The sequence below is a fragment of the Callorhinus ursinus genome, unplaced genomic scaffold, assembly GCF_003265705.2.
Source record: "Callorhinus ursinus isolate GAN/ISIS: 27379988/994484 unplaced genomic scaffold, GSC_fseal_2.0 scaffold43, whole genome shotgun sequence".
NCBI lineage: Eukaryota > Metazoa > Chordata > Mammalia > Carnivora > Otariidae > Callorhinus > Callorhinus ursinus.
The window spans coordinates 1,516,169-1,540,805 of NW_027397105.1; the positions used below are offsets into that span (position 1 = coordinate 1,516,169).

The 24,637-nt window shown below is 49.0% G+C and overlaps 2 protein-coding genes across 4 annotated transcripts in view; one reads left to right on the forward strand and one right to left on the reverse strand.

The window, feature by feature from the left end:
* SCIMP (SLP adaptor and CSK interacting membrane protein) overlaps positions 1 to 8,768 on the forward strand; it is a 16,462-nt gene extending 7,694 nt beyond the window's left edge. Inside the window, exons 2-5 of the mRNA XM_025864415.2 lie at positions 2,080 to 2,203; positions 3,431 to 3,494; positions 4,049 to 4,119; positions 6,095 to 8,768. Coding sequence (XP_025720200.1) covers positions 2,080 to 2,203; positions 3,431 to 3,494; positions 4,049 to 4,119; positions 6,095 to 6,249 — 414 coding nt within the window. The 3' untranslated portion in view covers positions 6,250 to 8,768. The remainder of the gene's footprint in view (positions 1 to 2,079; positions 2,204 to 3,430; positions 3,495 to 4,048; positions 4,120 to 6,094) is intronic.
* The window catches only part of ZFP3 (ZFP3 zinc finger protein), a 123,068-nt gene that overhangs the window by 46,026 nt on the left and 52,405 nt on the right, over positions 1 to 24,637 (reverse strand). The gene's annotated exons all lie outside the window — the stretch shown is intronic.

Below are 24,637 nucleotides of genomic sequence, written 5' to 3' on the forward strand. Positions count from 1 at the left end.
ATCCATCCACCTACCCATCCACCCATGCACCCATCCTTCCTTCCTTCCATCCATCCATCCATCCATCCATTCCCCAGAGCTAAAGAAGGTTAGGCTCCAACTAGGTTTATTGTGCAAAGAGTCCACCCTCTGATACGTGGTATTTTCTTAAGTCCAGTGCCCTATGACTTCCCTGCGCCCTGCAAAACCAAATTTCACAGGGCTCTCCTGAGAGCCAAGTTTCTAGTCTCCATGCTTTCCCTTTTTCCCTTTGTTCATCTTCCTCTATTGCTTTCTTCTGTGCACCATGAAAAGCTGATTTACAACCAAACCTCCGCTGAGTACATGCCTGGGGACTGGGCTACCTAGCTAGCTGACACTTCACTCTTTTAAGAGTAAACACCCAGCACATCCACCACCATGGATAAATGACAGAAGCATAATGCTGAGCGAAAAGTTGAGCAAGAAAGCTGCAGAATGACGTGCATACAGTACCACTAGTTACATACAATTGGTTTTACTATGTATAACTTTATGAATAGCCAAAAGCCATTCTGTCTGATCAAGCCAAACCTTCACGAAAGAAACTGAGTTTGGAACTGAAAACCCAGATTATGACAGAATGACGGCATAAATGAAGACACTATGCCGGTAATACAAACACGTGTGTAAACAGTAAGCCACATCAGAAGTCTTTGCAGGAATTATGGCCTTAGCAGCAGCCTAATTTTGCCCTTGTTCCTCTGCCTGGCTCCCTGTTTCTATCACCAGTATTACTCCAAAGCATGAATTGGAAATGGCTCTGTGTGAGCATGCATGGGTGAGTTTCCATCAGCCAAATGATGACACAGGACGTTGATTCTCACATACCTGGACTATGCCAGGCTCAAGGATCATTTTTTTTATCTGGATATCCAAATGAACAGGCAGAGTGCCCACGCCCTGGATGAGGGGGGCCCCCGCTCCTCCCCCAGGAGCTTCCTGCCTTCCTGGAGGCTACTCCTAGGAACTGCAGACTGGATGGTAACGGAAGATTGTAGCACAACATTGTACAGCCAACTGCTTCAAGTTAAATGTTAGTCATCACTGTCCTACAAAAGCGTGGTCATCCTCCACCACAGGGACTTTCTAACAATCCTCAAACTTTCTGCTCTCTTACTGTTCTCTTTTTTACCCCCTCTCTCGACCCCCCCAGCTTTACTGAGGTATAATTGACTTATAACGTTGTGTAAGTTTAAAATGTACAGTGTGTTGATTGGATACACTTGTGTATCGGGAAACGCTCAAGGTTTCTCTCACGTTGTGATAAGAACATTTAAGATCTGGGCGCCTGGGTGGCTCAGGTGGTTAAGCGTCTGCCTTTGGCTCGGGTCGTGATCCCGGAGCCCCAGGATTGAGTCCCATATCGGGCTCCCTGCTCAGCGGGGAGCTGCTTCTCCCTCTGCCCTTCACCCCACTTGTACTCTCTCTCTCTCTCTCTCTCTCTCTCTCTTCAAATAAATATGTTTAAAAGAAAATAAGATCTGCCCTTCCCAGACTCTCTGCTTCCCGAGTGGACCAGCTTTCAGCCCCCAAATTCCTGTCCCTCCTCCCCAGCAGACTAACTCAATTTGCCTTGCATTTTTACCTTCCCCCTTCTGACCGCGCCTCGCTCAAGGAGACCCATCGAGGTATTTTTCTAACCCCCACCTCAAAAAATAAATAAGTAAATAGGAATTAAGTCTATGTTGCCCCTTTGATATAAAAGCACCTGCAGTCGGTGATTGCTTTCAGCGGCGTACCCCCCTCCCCTGCGTGTTTGACAATCCAGGAAAGAACAGCGAGGAAGCCTCCAGGTGCGTACCCTATCTGCAGTGCTCATGACTGCCCTGGGAAGCGTAGGCCGGCAACACCCCCCCCCCCAACGCCCCGATGTTGCACAGGAGAACAAGCCTTGCCAGGGGCCTCCCAGCTGCGGATGGGCAGGCTTTGCCCGAGCCAGCGTCTGCCTGAGCCCCTAAGCAGCGGTATCCCCCCGGCGACATGGTAGACAACGGCCCCCAGCCCTCCCTGCCGGATGCCCCTACTCATGTCTCGTTCCTCTGTCTCCATTCTCCTCAGGGCCCCACTGCGATGGATTGGTGGAGGGACAATTTCTGGATCATCCTGGCTGTGGCCATCATCCTTGTCTCCATGGGCCTGGGCCTCATCCTGTACTGTGCCTGTAGGCAGCTGTTAGGACAGGGTAATGGCCGTCTCACCTGGGCAGGTGGAGGGCAGGGAGGGCTGGGCTGCATATCCGTGCCCCAGGGCTCCTACAGGGCAGGAAGATCCGTTCCGGGCCTGTACTGGCTGCATTTTGGATTAAGCATCATGCATCTCTGGGCCTCGGCTTCCCCACCTGCTCAGTCCACGGTCGACACACTGGCCTTCTCTGAGGTCATCCTCTGAATGTTCTGGTATGACAGAGGTTCCTGGCACGCTCCGAATACAAAAGAGCAGCTTCCTGAAGGCTCCACGCTAACTTTAGATTGTCTACAAGTGGGTTTCCACTTTGCTGTTCATCTCCCAAAACATGAAATCCTTGATCCAATGGTGTGTTTTCTCGAGACTGTATCCCCTCCGATGACCTGAAAGGTCAGGGCCGCACAAGGAGTGAGACCTTCTCATTGTCCTCAATTTGTTTTTGGAGATAGACAATTAAGGTTCAGAGAGAGGCAAAGCCTTGACTGACGGCTCATAGGAGTTGGGGCCGGAACTCGCGTCCACCAGGCCTCCTGCCCAGTGTTCCTTCGCCTCTACTCCTTGATGGTGATTAGGGGTTTTTTTTGAAGATTTTTTTTTTTTTTTTTTTTTTAGCAAGAGAGAGAGAGAGAATTGGGCGGGGAGGGCGCAGAGGAAGAAGCAGACTCCCTGCTGAGCAGGGAGCCTGTAATTAGTTTTTTTTAAGTACAAATCATATTCTGGCTCCTAGACTCCCCCGTCCATTTGCCTTCTTAAACTGTTTCCTTTTTAGATATGCACAAAAGTTTGGCCCTGAACAAAAACCTTACCTGTTCTCTTTTATCTCGACCCAAGGCTGTTAACACGTAGGTTATCGTTCACAATAACTTGCATGCCTCGCACACCACAGTTCACAAACTGCTGTCCCCATTCTTTCTCTCATTTCCCCCCAAACACACTTTGGGCTCCTCATCTGACCACTATTTCTGAGCACCAGCTCCGTACTCGGCAGGAGCTGAGGAAGGAAGCAGGGTCCACCCTCAGGGATTAGCGAAAGGCTGGGTGGGCAGAAGGCCCATGGTAAAGTCAGTGTCCACCGCTCACCAGCCCCACGTCCCCAGGTCTGTTTCTTCTTGGTGGTTCTTTCCCCAAATGCCCTGAACACACCTGGTGTCTGAGGACTTCTGAACTGTGAAGTCACACCTCCTGCTCATGCTTCCTAAATGGATATGCTTATTTGATTCCTTAGGCAAGAAATGGGAAGTTGCCAAGCCCTGGGTAGAAAAGCAAAGAGATGAAGAGAAGATGTATGAGTAAGTAAAAGGAAAGCCTGGTCCTTTGGTAGAGATCACAGGTCAGGCTCTGTGTGCTGGGCCACCACTCAGGGTTAGGTCTACCCTCCTTTTCTTTTAAGATTTTATTTTTAAGTCATCTCTACCCCCAACGTGGGGCTCGAACTCACAAGCCCAAGGTCAAGAGTGGCTCGCTCCACCGACTGAGCCAGCCAGGGGCCCCACTTCCTTTTCTTTAAATGGATCCCAAGCATAGTCCCCTTAAGGCTGTGTGCTTAACGAAAATATGCCACTCGCTTTCCTCTTGTATTTTATGATATATTTGGGGTTTTTTTAAGATTTTATTTATTTCACAGAGAGAAAGAGTGTTCCACGGTGGGAGTGGACCGTGATGAATTTATCTACTCTGGGGCTGATGCGCATTTGGGTGGTGCCCAGTTTGGGGCTGTTGTGCAGGGCGCCGTGATGGACATTCTGGTCAACCCTGTCCTTCTCGCTTTGATGTTTTCCTTCCGGGCGGCTGACAGCCGGGATGGTCAAAGGCACACCCTGACTCCTTTTCTCTCTCTGTCCAGGAATGTTAATGAATCGACGGTTCAGTTACCCCCTCTGCCACCCAGGGGTTTGCTTTTTCCGGAACATACTCGTAAGTATCTGTCGCTGGCAACAGTTTCATTCAGGGTAGGATAACAAATTTATCTACATGTCTTAGCTCAGGCTGCCCACAGCAAAATACCATAGGCTAGGTGGCTTAAACAACAGAGATTTATTTTCTCATGGTCCTGGAGGCTAGAAGGTCAAGACCAAGGTGCCAGCCAGTTTGGTCAGGGGTGACGGGGGTAGGGAAGAGAGAGAGAGCATCCTGGTGTCTCTTCTTATAAGGACGCTAAGCCTATGTGATCAGGGTCCTACCCTTATGACCTCATTTAGCCTTAATTACCCCCCTTAGGGGCCCCATCTCCAAATACAGCCTCACTGGGGGGTTAGGCCTTCAACGTATGAATTTTGTGGGGACACAGAACTTCAGTCCATATAACACTAGAATCTGCAGATGGGACCATCCTTTTGAAAGGGACAAATAAATTAAAAAGGGGGCAGAGTAAGTAGCAACGCTCCTGATATTCAGTGTGTCGATTCATATTCAAATCCCAGGTTGGAGCATGAGTGAAAAGGAACTTGGGGGTGTCACTGGGCCTCCCACACTTCCCATCAGAGACACTCTGCCTGGTTTGTTCTTGACTGGAATGTTCTTCCTTAAGCTGCTTCTGTAGTGGCCTCTTACTTCATCCTTCATGGTCAGCGCAATTGTCAGCACCTCGGGGCACCTGGGGGGCTCAGTCGGCTAGGCATCTGACTCTTGGTTTCAGCTCAGGTCATGATCTCGGGGTCCTGGGATCGAGCCCCAAGTTGGGCTCCCTGCTGAGTGCGGAGCCTGCTTCTCCCTCTCCCTCTACTGCTCCCCCTGCTTGTGCTCTCTCTCTGTCAAATAAATAAAACCTTTAAAAAGAAATGTCAGCACCTCAAAGAGTCCCCTCCTGTCTACCCTCTCTACAGTGAACCCACTAATTCTCTTCATGGAACTTATGGCAATTACCCAAAGTTGTCTTACTTCATTACTGTTCATTGGTTTCTGACCTCCCTCCTCCACTAGAATACGAAGTCCAGGAAACAGGAATGTTTCTGGTCTTGCTCACCACTGTGTACCCACCACCAAGAGCAGTGCCTGCGGCTTCGGATATAATAAGGATGTCTTGATTGAGTGAATGAATCATAAGATCAGCCCATATTTACTGAGCAGCCCACTGGGTCAGGCCCCGTGCGAGGCACGATCTCACGGAGTGCCCTCAACAACCCTGCGAGGCAGGTACATCATTATTCCCCTTTGACGGGCAAGGACACTAAGGCACAGAGACATTCAGGGGCTCACCCGTGGCGGCACAGCGAGTGATCACTGGAGCCCGGGTATGAGCTGGGGATCTGACCGCAGAGCCCTGCAAGAAAGGGGGGGGGTGGTCCTCTCTCAGGTCCTTGTAGGATGGACGAGATTGTGGTAGAGGCAGCTCCGGTCTCATCTGCGGTCCCGCTCGCTGTTTCATATTCCTTCCCCTGGCCGCCTTGGTGTTTTTGCTACATGCTGGTTCCCTAATTCCCCGTTCTGCAAACGTCACTGTCCCCTTCCTTCTGAACAGAGATTCGTACCTCAGTGATTATGGGAAGTTCTGGAAAACACTGTAAGTCACCGGGAGGGATGTGCCCAAAAAGGAAATGTGGTTTGTACCACTTCCCCCACGAAAATGAAGGTCTCACATGACTCTACTCATTTGGGTACCGGCTCAGTTCAGCTTGTTGTCTACACTTCTGTTTCATGGTTCCCGGGCCATGGGGGGCAGACAGAGGGACACGCGAGCCACGGTGTTGGACCAACATCTGCCCTCAACCCGCCTGGGGGATCCCGAGGCTGTATCACGTCCGTGCGTCGGTTTCCCCCGTCAGATGGGGGTCTGGTCCACCAGGGAGTGGGAAGATCACCGAAACCCATGAAAATCATGCTGAGTCACCTCGTCAAAAAATATACAAACACACGATAGCTTCACCTCTAAGGGCCTTTTTGTGTGTTCTAGTCCCACAGGAAAGCCCAAGTCAGCCGCCGGCTACATACTCACTGGTCAACAAAGTTAGAAACAAGAAGACAGCGTCCATCCCCAGCTACATCGAGCCCCTGGACGATTATGACGATGTGGAAATCCCCGCAAATACGGAGAAGCAGCGTTTCTGAGACAACCGTCCCTTCTTTCCCGGCAAGCTGAAGAGGGTTTGCACAGCTGTTCAAACCAACCGGGAATGAATTGCAATAGATAGTGGGATCCCGCAAGCCAGCGGTAATGTGGCAGAGCTTTAGAAAATAAACACCTCCCGAAGCTTAGAGCCAGAAGCATCAGCATCCAGAGGAACAGGGGCCAAGGCTCCACCCTGGAGACCCAGACGGGTCAGGCCTAGAACTACTGTCCACGGGTCCCCCCGCCCCTGGGAGGACCTCTGGCTCCCGTGGCTCCCGTGGCTCCCCGCCCCCACCCGTGAGAAACACTCCTCCCCCCTTCTCTTCTCTTGTTTGCTCTAAGTGATGCTAAATCTTGGTGTTTGGCTTGGTCCCAGGGGTCTTCCCCCACCTCTCCTCGCCCCAGGGCTGTGGGCGGCCGTTCCGGCTGAGCGCTCGGTGTGTGCAAGTCACCGCACCACACCTTGCAGGTTCTTCAAGAGTGAGTAGTGCTTTTTGTCCTTGTGAACTGTCCCCGCCTACACACACCCCAAACCCCAGAGCCTCTCCATGACGTTGGCTGGATGGACCACAGAGATTCGAGTTCTCACTGACTTTTTCTTGTGCTTCTCGGTGGCATTGTGATAATCAACAAGGACCGAGGTTAATCACCATCTGGACCAAAGCACACACGTTCCACGTAGCAGGGTCACATTGCGGTATGTGTCCTGGGGGAGCCGTAGGAAAGGTAGGCTTCCCTGGGGAAAATCATGGGCAAGAGGAAAGAAAGGGACAATTAAGTGGCAGATTCAAGAGGAGAGTTCCTTGCGTCATATTCTGTGCAAATGGCACTGAGATCGCTGTCTCCGAGCGCATCTGGGAGGCAGAACTCCATAACTGTGGAGGTGTCACTGGTGAGATACAGGGAGGGGGTCGCTGTCCTGCTACAGAAGTGACCTCATCCCCGAGGCCCGAGTCAGCTTGGAGGCTCTGGAACTTCATCTGTTCCTTGGCCTTGATCTGCTGGAGCCCTCGGATTGGTGCATCCTAAGCAGACTGGAGATGCGGATTTCTAAGCAATCCCTAGGGAATCCAGCAAGAGCAGGCTCTCAGGGAGAGTGACATGAACGTCAGAAAGGCCAGGAGTGACCCTTGGACTGAGCTCCTCCTCAAGAGGTGGACAGAGTGTGTCTGCTCTGTTCAAGCTTCCTCCCTCCACCACTGCTGGACCAGTGGGGACAGGTGCTTCCTCCAGCTTCTTTCTAGATTCCCGGCAGACCCCCAGCTTCCTGTGCTACCACTGCCTTATGGTAGGCCAGACGGTCCTCTAACTGTGGCCTGACGGAGCTCCAGAACCCCGGGAGCCAGAGAGGAACTCGCTCCCCAAGTTAGAGGGGAAAAAAAGTTAGTAAGCCAAAGGACACAAGTGTTTCGCAAGTATGCTTCCCTCTTACAAATTGTCTGTAAACCCTCCCCATCTATGACAAAAGTTAGAAGCAAATACCAGAGAGGTGTTACCTCCTCCTTGGTTTCAAGGATGGCACCATCTCCTGCCGCCCTGCCCCCCGCCCCCACCCCAAGACAACTCTTCATCACAGGTCTTCCTCAGGCTCTTCCTGGTACCTGCCCTCATCCCGCTCGAAACACCAGTGAGGGATCCGTGGGCTCCGTGCCCCTCTATTCTCATGGCTCCAGCTGAGCCCAATCCTCAGTCCCAGACGGACTGCCCCCAGGACATGCCCCCAGCACCCCCCAACAGGCCTCTCAAGCTCCACGTACCCCAAAAGGAATGACGGCCCGCCCCCGATCCCAGACTCCCTGTGCTCTGCTACCTTCTCCGTCCCTGGAGTCAGAAACTGGCACAGTGTGCGCAGTCTTCTTCCTTCCCGGCGGCCCCGCTCTGTGACCGCGCCTCTCCAGCAGCCCCAGCAGGTCAGGCAGCCTCCCGGCCAGTCTCCTACCACTAATGTCTCACCCTCCGCTCCCCTTTCTATGCGGCAGCCAGCGCTTTTCTCAAGGGGACATCTGACTGCTCCAGCCTCTTGCTTAAACCTCTTCTTCACCCATTAGCCTCAGAAAAACCCCAAAGTCCTTAACGTGGGTTACGAGATTTGTCAGGATCCGGTCCCCAGGTCTCTCCTGCCACCTTCTCCTCCCCACCCCTTTGCAACTTCCACTCCAACCAAATTTTTGCTTCAGTCATTTGAAATGACCTGGTCTGGGGTCTCTCTTGTCCTATGGCTATCTGCACAGTAGCCTCCCATCTGTCTAGAACATTCTTCCCCACCTTCTCATCTTTTCCATCTCTGCTTAGGGCCTTTCCTCACCACCCCACACTTGAATCTGGTGCCCTATTAGATGCTCTCCTCCCATAGCATTAGCACCCTGGGATGACCTGTTTATCTGTCTTTCTCCCCCACTAGACTGACAGCAACATGGGGACAGGGACGGTGTCTTTCCCCCAGTGTTTTGTGTTCCTAGCACAGTGCCCAGGAACTTTGTAGATACTCAATAAACATGCAAATGAATGATCAGTTGAATGAATGAATGAATGAATTTGGCCTTGTAGAAATACATCTCTCTCTCTCTCTCTCTCTCTCTGCCTTATAATTGCCTGGTTACTTCTCCATCCTCTTTCTAATCCGGGGGCTCCTCTGGGGTGGAACCTGCCTGGCTCACTGCTATAGTCCCAGTATCTAACACAAACTCTGGCACACAGTAGGCCCTTAATAAACATTTATCGGATGTTGCGCATTACTAGAAAACCTACCAACCAGTTCGACAAAAGTAAACAAGCAGTTTTTCCCTGAGCACGTATGATTTGGTTGAGATTTTATACTGGGTTTTTACCGGTTTGGTAAAAAAAGAAAAGAAAAGTTGTTACCGATTTGGACGATATAGCATTAAATATATCAAGATTTGACAGGGCCTTTTGTCTATTCTAGCCCCCTAGGAGCCCCCCAAGTCAGCCACCAGCTACATACTCACAGATATATAAAGGTAAAAATAAGAAGACAGTTTCCATCCCGAGCATATGGCGTCTGAAGGTGACCATGATGATGTTGAAACCCCTACAAATATCAAAGACCATCATTTTGAAACAAGTCCTGTTCTGTCATCTGAACTCTTTGGAGAACTGGTGATTTACTCATAGTCAGTGGATTGTAGTTTTCTTTAAAACAGTTAAGTCTGACCTTTATGATACGAATACAATTGCTTTCAGGAAATGCTCTGGTATTACCAGTAACAAATTTTTACAAATCACGTGTATCAGTTAGTATGCTTCAGACTGCAAGGAACAGACTGCCCAACGATGGGGAATGTACAGCCTCACACAACAAGTCTGCAGGTAAACATTGCAGGATTCAGCAGTTCTAACACTCAGGGGCAGGAGCTGACTTTTCTTTGATTCTCTTAGTTTTACAAAGATAGCTGCCACAGCTCCAAGCATCACATCCCCACATGATAACATTTCAAGTTAGGAAAGAATGGGGCATTTCCTCCCACGTAGCTCTTTTTAGTACAGAGGACATCTTTCCTGGAAGTGCCAGCGACTTTCCCTGATGTGTCATTGGCCTGGATTAGCGCACACGCCTGGCTGTGGGAAAGGCTGGGGAGTGAACATGGGGCATTTTCAGCCTTTGTCACTGGAGGTGGGCTTTGCCATCAAGGAAAAAGGAGGCAAGAGCTGCTGGATAGACAATCTCCCTGGGTCAGTTCACTTTCACAAATGCCACTACTCATTATTTGCGCTTGTTTCCGTGACCCTGCCAGGGGCCTTCGGGGTTCAGGCCAAAGTCCGGGGTCCAGATGCCACTGTTCACCTTTCTTCTCTCACAGGGTTTCCACACATCAAAAAAGACAGAGGGCTGTGGGTCAGATGGGAGTAGTAACAGTCAGATCCCTAGCAGAGCAGGAGTGCTACTCTGTGTCGGAGCTCCGAGGTTTTCACCGAACAATGTAACCATGTCCAGGAGCTGTCGGAGCTGGTGGGATATGGTCTGAGAAGAGCTTGAGCCTCCTTCTGCCTCCTCACCCTCTTCACCTTCACTGCTCCTCCAAACCCACTCTCATGGGCTAGTTCTCCCCTGCCCTCTTGGGTGAAACCCCAGGCATGGCCTGCTCCAGCCACGCTCAGGTAGTAAGAAGTCCTCCAGGCGTGGATTACACAAGTGTACGCATTTGTCAAAACTCTGGGAAGGCACACTTAAGATTTCTGCATTTCAGCCTAAGTCGATTTTTTAAAAGATTTTATTTATTTAGAGTGAGGGGGGGCAGAGGAAGAGAGAGACTGCCAAGCACACTCCCCGCTGAGCGCAGAGCCCACCTCGGGGCTCGATCCCACGACCCTGAGATGGCAACCTGAGCCGAAATCAAGATCGGACACTTAACCGACTAAGCCACCCAGGTGCCCCTCAACCTAAGTACATTTTACCTCAAAAGGAAAACTGCCAACAAATACTGAGCCATGCTTCATGATATGCACAGCACAGTGTTTAGGGGAAGGTGTACTGACATTTGCAGTTCACCTGGAAATGCACCGCAAGGCAAGGCAGCTGGAGAGCCGGCGCTTTCGGCCTGAAGTTAAAATGGACCCCCTTGCCGTCACCCCAAGTGCAGGCGGATCTGGGTCTGCAGCGCGGGCTTCATCCCACCTGCATCCCAACCTGCTCACCTACTTCCTGGAAGAGGAAATGGGGGAGTAGGTGCACGTGGGTCAGAGAGGGGGGCTGGAGCCGGTCTCCCTTTCCAGGCAAAAATAACTCCGTCTATATTCTCAGCAAATGTCTCAGGCTCGCCACAGTCCAAGACTCCCTCCCGACCAAGGATGGCCTTTCCTGACCTGGCCTGTGGCCCTCTCCGGAGCTGCGTGGACCAGGGTCGGGGCACTGCCCTGGGGGGTGGCCCAGCCACGGCGCCAGGCTGGAGGCCTCTTGTTCGCCTCCCCCAAATGTGGTCTGCTCTTTGCAGCAGAAGCCCGGGATTCTCCCGTGGGCTCCGGTTCTCTCAGTTGGCCCCGCGTGTGTGGGGCCTCACCCCCCACCCCTGCTCCGGGGCTCGGGCACGTGAGGCAGCCTGGCCAATCAGAGGTTCTCACTCCCTCAGCCCCGGGACCGGTTGGCGGATGCCGGGAGGACCAGAACAGGTGCTCTGGGCCGCAGAGGGCGGTCCAGTGCGCAAGGCAGAACCTGTCACAGAGGTCTCCCAGCCGAGAGAAGAGACAGTCCAGACCCCGAAGGGCTCTGTTCCAGCTCCGGGAGGCAGCCACGCTTTGACGTAGGCATGACCCCTGGACTTTTTAGTAACAGGACTCCATATTCTCCACACGCTGTCAATTCTGCCGCGTAAGGCCCGTGCCCACCATCGCTGCCTCAGCGTGGCCTTACGTTCACCTGGCTTAATGCAAAAGCCTCTCCTCCCCCCATCCATCTCCCACTTGTCAGAATGAACGTTCCAAAACACAATTTGATTCGGTCAAGGCCCCGCTTACGATCCTTCAGTGGCGCCCTTGTGCCCAGCAAGATACCCCCACACTCCTTAGCGCCCCATGCCAGGCCCTGATAACCTGCTCCCCGCTGGCCCCATTTCACGGCCTCCTGGCCTCCCACCACACAGTCTGACCCTGGGAAACCACTCGCAGCTCCGCCCCCGCCGCGCGCCCCTTCCCCAGCACCCAGATGGAGCCAAGGCTTTGTATCTTCCTTCTCCTGGGACCATCCTTCTGCTTCCTCACCTGACTCGCTGGGACTCGCCCCTTAGCACCCAGCGGGAGCGGTGTTTTCTCTGCGTGGTCTCTCCCCACGGGGCAGGTGCACCCTTCCTCAGCATCTGTCTCGCACTTCTCACGGGGTATAGCCCCCACCCCCCGCCGTGGCAACGCAGCTCTCCTTCCCATGAGATGCTGGCCCCTCCAGGGTGAGGGTTATGTCTTAGGGCGAGTCTAGATTCAGGTTTGCCCAAGACGGTTTTGGCTTTGGTGTGAGGTCTCCTTGGGATGAATGGCAACCCTTCCACTCTCAAAAATGTCCCGGTTTGGATGATGAATTATCTGTTCACCCCACTCATTCAGTGTCTGCACAGAGTGAGCGCTAGGAGGGTAGTTTTCACGTGAAAGCGCCAATAAGCCATCCTTCCTCGGGCTCATTTTCTTCTACCAAATAAACAGCTGAGGCGGACGACTTCAAAGTCCTCTACCACTTACAGTGAGTCAAATAAAGTCGATAATCCAAAAGGCTAAAACCAGCAGGTCTGAGTTAGCCACCCCTTGAAAAGGACCCTCCACGCAGAATTCCACATTGCAACCTGCTCACGCCTGGATCAACCTCCTTAGCAACCATCACTTGCTGGGACTCTGGCTACTGGCGCCATAAACACAGCAGATCTCACTGAAGACAGTTCCCTTAGTCAGCCCGGCTGGGGGCTGCAGAATCTCCTAGCAGAGGAAAACCAATTTTCATATGTTCTGTCGAGGCGGATCACACCAGTAGCATCCTTACGGCTCAGAGGTGTGTCCTGAGTTGTAGTGAGCTCCCACTCCTCACCTGTTCCTCCCGCCCTCCCTGAGGGCAGGTGCGCCTCTGCAAAATAACACGGCACCTAGATTAACCCTGGGCTGCCTGAAGCCTTCCACCATTAATACACGGGTAACAAATGACCGCGGCCACATTTCATGTTGGTAGAGCAGAATGTATCCATCGGTACGTGCAAAACCATTGTAAGAGATGGACAATGAATACCGTTGCATCTTTTTTTTTAAAGATTTTATTTATTTATTTGAGAGAGAGAGAATGAGAGATAGAGAGCACGAGAGGGAGGAGGGTCAGAGGGAGAAGCAGACTCCCCGCAGAGCAGGGAGCCCGATGTGGGACTCGATCCCGGGACTCCAGGATCATGACCTGAGCCGAAGGCAGTCGCTTAACCGACTGAGCCACCCAGGCGCCCCAATACTGTTGCATCTTGATCCTTCAACTGTAAAACTCAGTTTTTTATATTTACCCAGATCTGACTGCCCAAATTTAGTTCAGTTAAAGTTTTAGATCAGCCACAGTTGAACAATTTCAATATTCCACCATGAGGAAACAACACTAAATGGCTTAAAATAACCTTGGTCACTTATGAAGTGATCCCTAAACTAACAGCCTGTGAATTTTTTTTAAACATTAGATGCCTCGGCATTTTTTTTTTTTACAATTGGGTATCAGTGGAACAGGATTGGTTTTAATAAAACATATTTGGTTTTAATAAAATTGCAGGGCGCCTGGGTGGCTCAGTCGGTTAAGCGTCTGCCTTCAGCTCACGTCATGATCCCAGGGTCGTGGGATTGAGCCCAGAGTTGGGCTTCCTGCTTACAGGGAGTCTGCTTCTCTCTCATTCTCTCTCTCTCCCTCTGCCCCTCCACACTGCTCGTTCTCTCTCTCAAATAAAAATCTTTTAAAAAATTGCAGAAGGTGTTATTTACGAGAAATGAAATTTCCCTGATGGTAAAAAAAAAAAGCTTATTTGCATAACTTGTACACGTTTACCTCCCATGAGGCACCAAACAAAAATAAATTTTCCAATACATTTAATGTCAACTCTCTACAATGCCGTTCTCATGACCCAAGACAAACTTCCTCTGAGGACATTAAAAATAAATACTACCCTTGCCTTTCCCACTATTGCTCAGAAAAGATACTCAATCATGATCTCATAGATCAAATCTCTTTTGTCTCACTAACCTAGTTTAAAATAATTCCACAATTCTTCACAATTTGAGATTTGCCTGGAAAAAACAAACAAGCGAACAAACCAAAACCTTAACTATACACATATTTTTTTTTAAAGGTCAGGTTTAGCCTCTTTGGAGAACAATTGGGCAGCAACTAGTAAAATTGAAAATGCAAACACCATACATGACCTGACAACCCCACCTCCGCATACAGACCTAGGAACAGTGCCTTTTGAACTGTTTGGTCCCAGTTCTCTATCACACTCTTAGAAATGAAGCCACCAAAGAGATTTTTTTTTTTATGCAGAAACTACTGCTATTTACCTTATTGGAAATTAAAACCGAGAAAGAGTCAAAATATTTATTAATTCACTTAGAATAACAGTAAATCCAGTCATGTTGATATAAATAACATTTTTATGAAAACAGCTATTTTTTTCAAACAAAAACAATTAGCGAGAAGAGTCTCATGGTGTTACATTTTTGTGAATCTCTTTGATGTCTGGCTTAATAGAAAACATTCTCATATCTGCTTCTGCAGTCAATCTATTGCAACACCAATGTCTCGTCACCTTGGGAAGGCTCCACTGTACATTCATGAGAGAGTAAGCATGAGTAAGGGCAAACATCTTAGTATTATTATGAAACTAGTTTTGATTTCATGGTCCAGACCACACTTTGAGAACCACTGCCCTAAAGAAACTCAAGCACATATCTAAAGATGTTCTTTGGGGGCGCCTGGGTGGCTCAGTCGTTAAGCGTCTGCCTTCGGCTCAGGTCGTGATCCCAGGGTCCTGGGATCGAGCCCCGCATCGGGCTCCCTGCTCAGCAGGGAGTCTGCTGCTCCCTCTCACCTCTGCTCATGTCACTCTCTTTCAAATAAATAAATAAAATCTTAAAAAAAAATAGTGGAATCTCTCTGTCTGTCCATCTGCAGGGGAACACAAGATCCATGGGGGCTGCAGTCCTGAGGCTTTACTCACCACTGTATTTCCAGTGACTTAGAAAGTGTGGGCATGTGTTGGGCATTCAATAAATATTTGTGGAAGTGAGGAAGGAAGTGAGAGGGACAGCGAGGGAGAAAGAAAGGGAGGAAGTATGATACTGTTCTGCAACTCGCTTTAAAGTTTAACTTGATTTTGTGGACATTTTTTTCCCACAAGGTAGACTTTTAGGCCACAGGGTACGAAGGGCCAAAAGTCATATGATTCTTCTATAACTGGCAAGCTTATTTTCTATTGTCTAAAAATAAAGGTATAATTAAGATGTTTCGATCTGTGAAATCACCCCCTGCAGCAAACCACTGCCACCTAGTGGTCCAGACATTCCGGGCAAAATGGGCACTGCTGTTAAAAAATATCTGAATATTTTGCCCCTATTTGATGTGGGGGTTATTCTGTAATTCAGACAGAAAACTGAGCCATTTACTTAAAGTCTTTTCTAGAAACAACATAACCATTGTTACCCTTGTAATCTGGTGTACGTTGGAGGATTTTTTTTAATTAACATAATGTATTACTTGTTTCCGGGGTACAGGTCTGTGATTCATCAGTCTTACACAATACCCAGAGCTCATTACAACACATACCCTCCCCAATGTCCATCACCCAGCCACCCCATCCCCCAAACCCCCTCCCCTCCAGCAACCCTCAGTTTGTTTCTTGTGGCTAAGAGTCTCTTATGGTTTGTCTCCCTCTCTGGTTTCATCTTGTTTCATTTTTTCCTCCCTTCCCCTATGATCCTCTGCCTTGTTTCTTCAAATTCCACATATCAGTGAGATCATATGATAATTATCTTTCTTTGATTGACTTATTTTGCCCAGCATAATACCCTCTAGTTCCACCCACATCATTGCAAATGGCAAGATTTCATTTTTTGATGGCTGCATAATATTCCATTGTGTATCTATACCACATCTTCTTTATCCATTCATCTGTTGATGGACATCTAGGCTCTTTCCACAGTTTGGCTATTGTGGACTGTTGGAGGATTTTCTGAAGATAGTTTAGGTAAATTTGTTAGCATTTCTCAGACCAAATGGCAAAACCCATGATTAAAACAAGTGAATGATTATTTTCTTCATTTAAAGATCTTTTTCCTGATTTTGCCTGATCTCTGATTTACACAGTGAGAGATTTTTAAAACTGCATGCAGAAAACAGAGCAATGCCTAGGAACTGCTCAAAAATGCTTGCAGCTGATACGCATCCAGGGGCCCAGAAAGTATTGTGGAAGGAAGGTGGGAGGGAAGGAGAGAAGATGGGTGCCTTCCATCTCTATGATCCTAGAACATTAGAAGCCACAGTGAATCGTGAAGATTTCAAAGGCAACCTAAAATCACTGCACCAAAATGAAAGGATTTGAGTGTTCTTAGCCTTCATTAGCAAGGAGACATTCCTGCCCTAAAGATGATTGCTGGGGGGGGGGTCCTTGTTTTTTGTTTTTTGTTTTAATATTCATTATCTGAGTCTCCACAGTTATGAGTTTGGGTAGAAAAAAAATCATCAAAATGTGAAAATGTTTACCCATCAGCTAACTTCCGTTAGTCCCCTTGCAAAAATCCCTCCCCACTTAATAATCATCCACCTCTACCTCCACCTGTCACATTAGCAGCTTGTCTCCCAGGTAATGGAAACATCGTATGATCAAGTGAAAATACTGTCAACGACAATTTATCACAAAGTAAAGGGCCATCTCTTCCAACAAAAGAAATCAATCACTAAGTCCATAAACGTGATGGGGGAAATTGCTTGAATCACAAAGCAAAACTGTTGATGGACAGATGAGAATATGATGGAGCAAATGATGCTTCCTGTTCTGCTTATCTATTACTGCATGACGCGTCACCCCCAAATTTACCGGCTGAAAACAGCAATCATTTTGCTGTCCCCCAGCTTCTGCAATCAGGAATTCGCAGGGGGCTGGGCTGGGCAGGGCAGTGCGGGCTCGGTCTCAGGCGGTGGTCGCAGTGGGATGGGGGCCCCCTCTCCTCACGCCCAGGTCCCCACCCAGATGAACCCCCGACAGGTGTCAGATGCCCTTAGGATAAAGCCAAAGAGCCTGCGAGGCCTGGCAGCCCGCACACGTTCCTGGCCCGCCGCCCACCCACACTGGCCCAAGGTGGACATCGCGACTTTCCCTATCCCAAGAGCTGTCTCCTTTTTGCGAACCCAACACCTGTCTTCTCTTGCCATCACCTGAGAGGTCTCCTAGCAACGCGGCTCCCTTCCGCATCCCCGCGGGAATCCAAGCAGGCCAATCAGAGTACCCCATCCGCGGGATACAGGGATTGCCCGGGGTTGGACAGGGGACCCACGCAGAGCCAATCAGAGTCCTTTTCCTGTAATTGGACTTTCTGGGGTGTCTGTCCTGACCAGATTGGGGCCCCCAAATGTGGGGCGACCCCCCCATGGAGACAGTGCTGCAGGTGGAGTCAGGAATCCACCTGAGGCAGAACAAAGGCGATCCAAGTTCATTGACCACACCGCAAGGGAGCGCGGGCAGGGCAGCAGAAGAGAGACGGTCTGCGAGGAGGCTGGGTGGGGGCTGTTTTTAAAGGGGGAAGGTGAGCAGGTACGGGGATGTATGGAATTCTCCCTTTTTTGGTAACCGTGCCTGGTTGTAAGTAGCCCATCGGTCAGTTACGGCCTATGGATATTTCGAGTGGGTCGCCTGATGGGCCTGTGTTCAGCCAGGGGTCACTGTGGGCCTTTCTGCGTTCCATTGCTCAAGGCTGTTGGCCTGAAGGTGGCCTCTACATTCCCCCCTGACAGACTGACAAGGACAAATCTTTGGCATTTGGGCAGAGGTCTCATCTTCAGTAGCTTCTTCCTGCTAAATGAGGGGTGTAGAGATGTCCCTACTGAACTTCAGTCCATCTGGGGTCCTATGCAGTCATAGACCAGAACATGGTATTATATTAATGTGCTGATAGGCCATTTGGGTGAAATTCCTTGGTGGTCAGGTCCATGGGTCTGGGGAGGAGACCCTCCCATGGTATGGGCTGCAATCGCTGTTGAACCACCATTCGTACACAGAATTGTTGGATTCTAGCAGAGACGAGTTTAACAAAGAGATTGGAGAGAGGGGGACCAATAATTAAGAGTAGAACTATTGAGGCCAGGGGTCCTAAAGGGAAGAAGCCAGGAGAGCCATGAACGGATTTCTTTCCAGGAAAACCATCCTTGTGTTGCATGGTCTGGAAGGAGGAAGCCAAAAGGGGACAATGAGAAAGACAGAGCTTGGCCCCGAAAGGGGTGATGATTGTATTGTGACGGCAGGACATTAAGGGGGAGGGAACAGCTCCTGGTAAATTATGATTTCTGACCAAATAAATTTAGAGAGGTCACCCTGAAGGAAAAGGTCAAGACTGCAGTCTTGGAATTGGGAAGGAGAAGTCATGAGAGTTTGGGGAAGAAAATAATCAGGCAGTTTTTCTGACAGAGAATGCTCAAATGTGAGAGGACAGGGACTGGCAATGGGCCAGATTCATGGTCCTCTAGGCCCCTGGGTCTGCATCACCCGAGTCTCATTTGAGTAACAGGTGTAGATCTCCAACCGGCTTGCAGCTGTACTTGATGGAGGGCTCCTCATCTGGGGCCAGAGAGGTCTTGATTCTGGAAAGATGGATTCACGGGGATAGGCCCACTTTACCGCCGTTGGAGTGGCCCAGAGAACTTAATAGGGCCCGGTCCAGACAGGTTCAAGTGGCTTTCGGTCCTGCAAAGACTCTTGAGGTATACCCAATACCCACCATTTTGGATGTATGTTACCTGAGAACAAGGGGTCAGGTTTTGGACTGTACTGGTTTTGGTGGTCAGTAATGGTGGAGACAGTTTGCCCAAGGGATATGACATACTGTAGAATTCGAAGAAAAGAAAAAGAAGCCCAACTAAGAATCCTTTGATAGTTGACAAAATCTTCTACTCCAGGAGTTTAACCAATCATTACAGGGAAGAGAGGGATGGGTTTAAAGTGCCAAGGTGAATATTCATGTTAGTTAGAAATCCTGTCACATTTCTGTGGTAATCTGGAGTATATACATAACCCTCTGTTTTTATAAAGTATAGGTTCCTCCTTGAGCTGAGGTCAGGATATCATGGGCCATTCGGTTTTGGAGGGCCAGCTTTTGAATGTGTGGGGGACTTTGAGATGGGCTGGGGTTTTTTTAATTTTTTAAAATGTTTTATTTATTTATTCATGAGAGTCAGAGAGAGAGAGAGAGAGAGGCAGAGGCAGAGGGAGAGGGAGAAGCAGGTTCCCTGCAGAGCAGGGAGCCTGATGTGGGACTCGATCCCAGGACTCTGGGATCATGACCTGAGCCGAAGGCAGACGCTTAACCATCTGAGCCACCCAGGCGCCCGAGATGGGCTTTGTTAAAGGTGGCTGTTGTATGCTTGGCTAGAACCTCTATTTGCAATTTCACATCAATAAAGGTGGCTCCTAGGACAAATATAGCAAAGGGATAAAGCCATCGAGAAGCCCTTTTTGTTTGATGTTTAGCCTTAATATCCTAATTACAAGGAATCACTGGCAAGTGGGAGAAGACTTTTCTGGAGAGATACGGGCATCGCCAGGTGCATCAGCCAATCCAACCACGAAGACAGCAGGGTCATCCCTTATTTCCACAAATCCATAGTTAACTCCATAAAGTGGGGTGTGCTCTGGCTGGTAAGGAACAACTTTCTCATCCCGGCCACAGAGAACTGGTCAAGGTGCTACCTGAGTTATACAATTTTTGTAGAACCATCCCATTCTTCAGCTGTTCACGTAACCCTATGCCCATGGGGTCCTGTTATCCCCACAGAATAACAAGCATGAAGACGGCCTATACATGAGCTCCTGTGGCAATTTCTCTGAAGTTTACCTCAAGGTGCCTAGCTTCAGCAAACAACAAACATTCCAAGACAATCGGAACTAGAATTTAACACCTGCAAATGTGTTATTGAAACACAATTTTTCTCTCTAAAATCACCATTATTTTCAGAGATAGCTAAATCAAAACTAATCTGTTCAAAAAACAGGTCCAATTTTAACAAACTTGGCCTAATTATTTACATAAGCTCAGCAAGAACAGTGATTGGCCATATAGATCTTCTAAAATTTGCTTTGCTGGAACTTTTCATAAAGAATCTTGATTGAGGGGCGCCTGAGTGGCTCAGTCATTAAGCATCTGTCTTTGGCTCAGGTCGTGGTCCCAGGGTCCTGGGATCGAGCCCCGCATTGGGCTCCCTGCTCCACAGGAGGCCTGCTTCTCCCTCTCCCACTCCCCCTGCTTGTGTTCCCTCTCTCACTGTGTCTCTCTCTGTCAAATAAATAAAATCTTTTTTTTTTTTAAATCTTGATGGAACTTTTAGTAGCCTCTCTAGGCCAAAAGCCAAGCCAAGTACTTGCCATACCTGTAGACTTGGGCGAATTCCTCTTTATGAGGTCCCCCAAATATCCCGAGGTTCCTGCACCTGTCAGGAAGTGACATTCTTGACTCACCTGGTGAAGCTTCTGGGAACTCTGTAAGCAAGGTATGAGGCCAACATTCCCAAGGGGTTTTATGGCTCCAAGTTTCATAAAGTCAACCTTAGTTCCTTAAAGCTGTTGGGTCATATCTGAGTCTATGCATGCCTCTCTCAAATATGACATTCCAGTCAAAGCCTTGGTAAAATAACCAATGTTTCCAATGTCCTGTTACAAGGAGAACAGATTTTTTTAAAAAAGATTTTATTTATGGGACTCGATCCCAGGGTCCTGGCAGACGCGTAACCAACTGAGCCACCCAGGCATCCCCAGGAGAACAGATTCTTATTGAACTTATGCAAACAACTATGAAAGAACACTCACTGAGACCTTTTGAATTTCAGAAGGTTCAGGTAAAGAGAAAAGTCAAACACTTCAACTCGTTCACAAATGAATACTTTATTGCATTTCTGTAAGTCATAGCTATCTTAAGAGAAAGTTTTCTTAGTCTGAAAGAGCCAGCAATGTCTTAGGCAAGAGTCACAAAAGTGTAATTATCTTCCTCAATTTATTTAATCCCATGTTACTAATTCTTATTCAGTTTGAATGCAACCTTTTAGTTTTGAAAATTCTTACCTATTTTATGATTTTTAAAAGATTTATTTATGTATCTATTTATTTGAGAGAGAACACTTGCTCATGGGCATGGGGGGCAGAAGAGAATCTTTTTTTTTAAGATTTTATTTATTTATTTATTTATTTGAGAGAGCGTGAGAAAGAGCACAAGTCAGGCGGGGGAGAGACGGAAGGAGAAGCAGACTCCCCGCTGAGCAGGGAGCCCCATGTGGGGCTCGATCCCAGGACCCCAGTACCAAGTGATGACCTCATACCAGAACACAACATACCAATAAACAAGCCTAATTAGTCAGAGACTTCATTTACAATTCAATTCTCGGGGAAATTTGCTAAAACCTTAGAAAGCTTTAAAGCACATGCCTAAATAGGATTACAGCTCAATAAAGACCTAATAAAGACAAAACATAGAAACTTTGGTTTTCTGGGCAAAGAAAAAAGCTTTGTTTACATTTCCTTATCAAGAGCAAACCAACAATGCAAGAAAACTTTGTCTTTCTAACAGAGAGAAAGCAGAATTTTAATCTTATACCAGTGTACTTTTAAACTCCATTCATTTCCATCTTAGTCCATCCTGACCACACAAAAAATTCCTTTCCAAAGTTTTCCCATCACAAACCTTCTACAACTTTCTTTTGCATTCAGATTTTGTCCCAAGCCATTTCTCTCCAAACAACCAGGCTCATTTAGGACAAAATTACCTTCTTTTACCTTCAACAAAAATGTATTCCCATTCCTTCTATCTTTCTTACATATCATCTACTTTTCTACATACAGAGTTGTTTCTCTTATTTCCATCAGTCTTAATTACATTCAGCAGAATTTTAACTCTAAGAAACCTGAGTCTCCAGTGGAAACTAAGTAGTAACCAACTGTGAATTGTTACACCAGAATTCTTTAGTTGGCAAATTTATGAATCAATTAAGCACAAAGCATGTTTTCCAACACTCAGACATCCTGTTTCTCTGCATTAAGAAGCCAAAAGTACAAACCTACGATCAGTAATCAATGTGTTAGCACTCCATTCTATTTGGAAAAGACCTAGAGGTCCAACAAATTCAATCCCAATTTATCACTCAAACTTTCAAGTTTTGGGTTACCAAAGACCTTGAAAGGTATCTTAACAATTACCCATGAGAACTTGGAGACCAACCAAATTCACCATCATTTTAAGTCATCTTTTTGCCAACAAATTGCAACGGAGATCACAAGCTTATTTGACCTTCAGTAAACCTTGGTAGAATAAAAAGTTTCACGCTTAATGCTGATAACTCTAAAGAAATGTCTTAATTAAACAACAAACTTAAATTAGTTTAAATATCAAATTACATTTCACCTGGGTTCGCCTAACAGTCAATCAATTTGTTCCCCATTGTCAGTTTTCACCTGGGACCCCGCTGGGGCAGTCTGAAGTGGGTGGTGCAAATATGAGGGGATGCTCTTCACCCTTGACTATGCGGGGGAGGGGAAGGAGCCAATGGTGCTGGGGGAGGCACCGAGGATGGTCTAGGAAGTCAGTTATGCAGGCTGCACCCAAGGTGGTGCAGAGACAGGAGGAGAGAAAGGCATAAGAGGCAAGGTGCCCCCAGAAGGCAGAGACCGAGGACTCCTGGTTTTAAGCCTCATCAGCTCGAATGAAGGAGCAGACGCCATGTTCTCCTGCCAACAAGAGGGAGTAGGCAGTCCGTGTTGGGCCAGAATAGTTGGGGAACTTCCCCAAAACACAAGGAGTTTCAGCAGCTGCTTGGGAATATTCCTTAAAGCCTCGGGTCGAGGTAGACAAGCCACAGTGGCTCCAACAATCATAGCCATGAGCCCGGAAAATGAATGAGGGAGAAGCCCCACATCTATGAGAAGGAGGAACAGTGAATCAGCCAGCATCCAAATGTCGGGAGGGGGTTTATTTAGACTGGTTGATGGCCACACACATTCTGCAAGGGGCTCCTAGGTCCAGGTCCTGATTTGGGGCCATGACACCGAGCAAGATACCTATGGGACAGCGAACGCACGGGGAGGCGTTCCAGCAAAGGTCCAGCTGGAGAACAGCGTTGGAAGACAGCCCCAAGGGAGGGCCATGCCTCCTGATCCGGGAGTTTGTAGGAGGCCAGGAAACACAAAAAGGGGAGACATTTTTCCTCAAGCCTTGGGGGTCAGATTTGTTCCAGCTTTGATAGACACAGCCTAAGAGTGAGTTGGAAGGAAGAGAGGGGGTCTGTAGGGGAAAGACTGGCCGCCCCAGTGAGGCGCCTGCCACAGGGAATGGAGCTCTGACTCATGGTGGTGATTCCAGTCAGGGCGTCCTGCTGCCCTATCTGAGGTGACAGACTCTTGGGGCATCCCATCACCCAGAGGGGTTGTGCAAATACAGGGAGGCTCTTTTGGGGTGTCCCACTGCACCAGGGGTCCCACCAAGAGGGCTGCAGCTAATGGCAAGGCGCTTCCTGTGGGGGTATCCCCCCAGCAGCGAAACCCACCAGATGGGACAGAGGAGGGGAAGACTCGCCGCTCAGCCATGTGGGAACAGTCGGCCTGCAGACCAGAATGGTGGCTGGAGCCAGTGATGTGGGACTCTAGGGGCAGACCTCCGGTCGGAGTCAAAAAGCAGAGGGAGGGGGCCCTTCGCGCTCGGCGCAGCCAGTCCAACCGCCCTAGGGAGCCGCCCTGGCGCAAGCCTTCAGTCCTTCGAGGGGCCACTAGGGTTAGACTCCCAAAGTGCCGAGAAGAGCAAGGAGAGGGAGGGAAGGGTCCCTCCAAAGGGAAAAGGGGACATCCTTCAGCCTTCCAGGCAAGGGCAGTCCGGCTGTCTCCCCCTGGGGCTTCAGAGCCTCACTGAGGAGTCACCAAGGCTGGAGGCCAACAGGTCCCCAAGGAGGACTAGCATCCCAGACAGGCAAAAGCTCCATGTGCCGGGTTCCCCCAAATGTACGGGAACCACAAAGTCTTTGGACAGGCCACTAAATATTGTGCCTCAGTGGAATGTCTCTCGATTGGATGGGGGCCCCCATAGGTGGGGCGAGGATCAGGTGGAAGCCTGTGGTACGGGCAGGGAATGCATCCACCTGAGGCAGAACACAGGTGATAGAAGTTCATTGACTACACTGCAAGGGAGCGCGGGCAGGATACCGGAGGAGAAATGGTCTGCGAGGAGGTGGGGGGGGGGGGGCTGTTTTTATTTTTATTTATTTATTTATTTATTTATTTATTTATTTATTTATTTATTTATTTATTTATATTTATTTGAGAGAGAGAATGAGAGAGAGAGCACATGAGAGGGGGGAGGGTCAGAGGGAGAAGCTGACTCCCCGCCGAGCAGGGAGTCCAATGCGGGACTCGATCCCAGGACTCCAGGACCGTGACCTGAGCCGAAGGCAGTCGCCCAACGAACTGAGCCACCCAGGCGCCCCTGGGGGCTGTTTTTAAAGGGGAAGGTGAGCAGGTACGGGGATGTATGGAATTCTCCCCTTTTTGGTAACTGTGTCTGCTTGTAAGAAGCCCATCGGTCAGTTAGGGCCTGTGGCTGTTTTGAGGTGGGTCCCCTGATGGGTCTGCCTCCAGCCAGGAGGTCCCTGGGGGCCTTTCTGCGTTGCATTGCTCAAGCCTGTTGGCCTGAAGGCGGCCT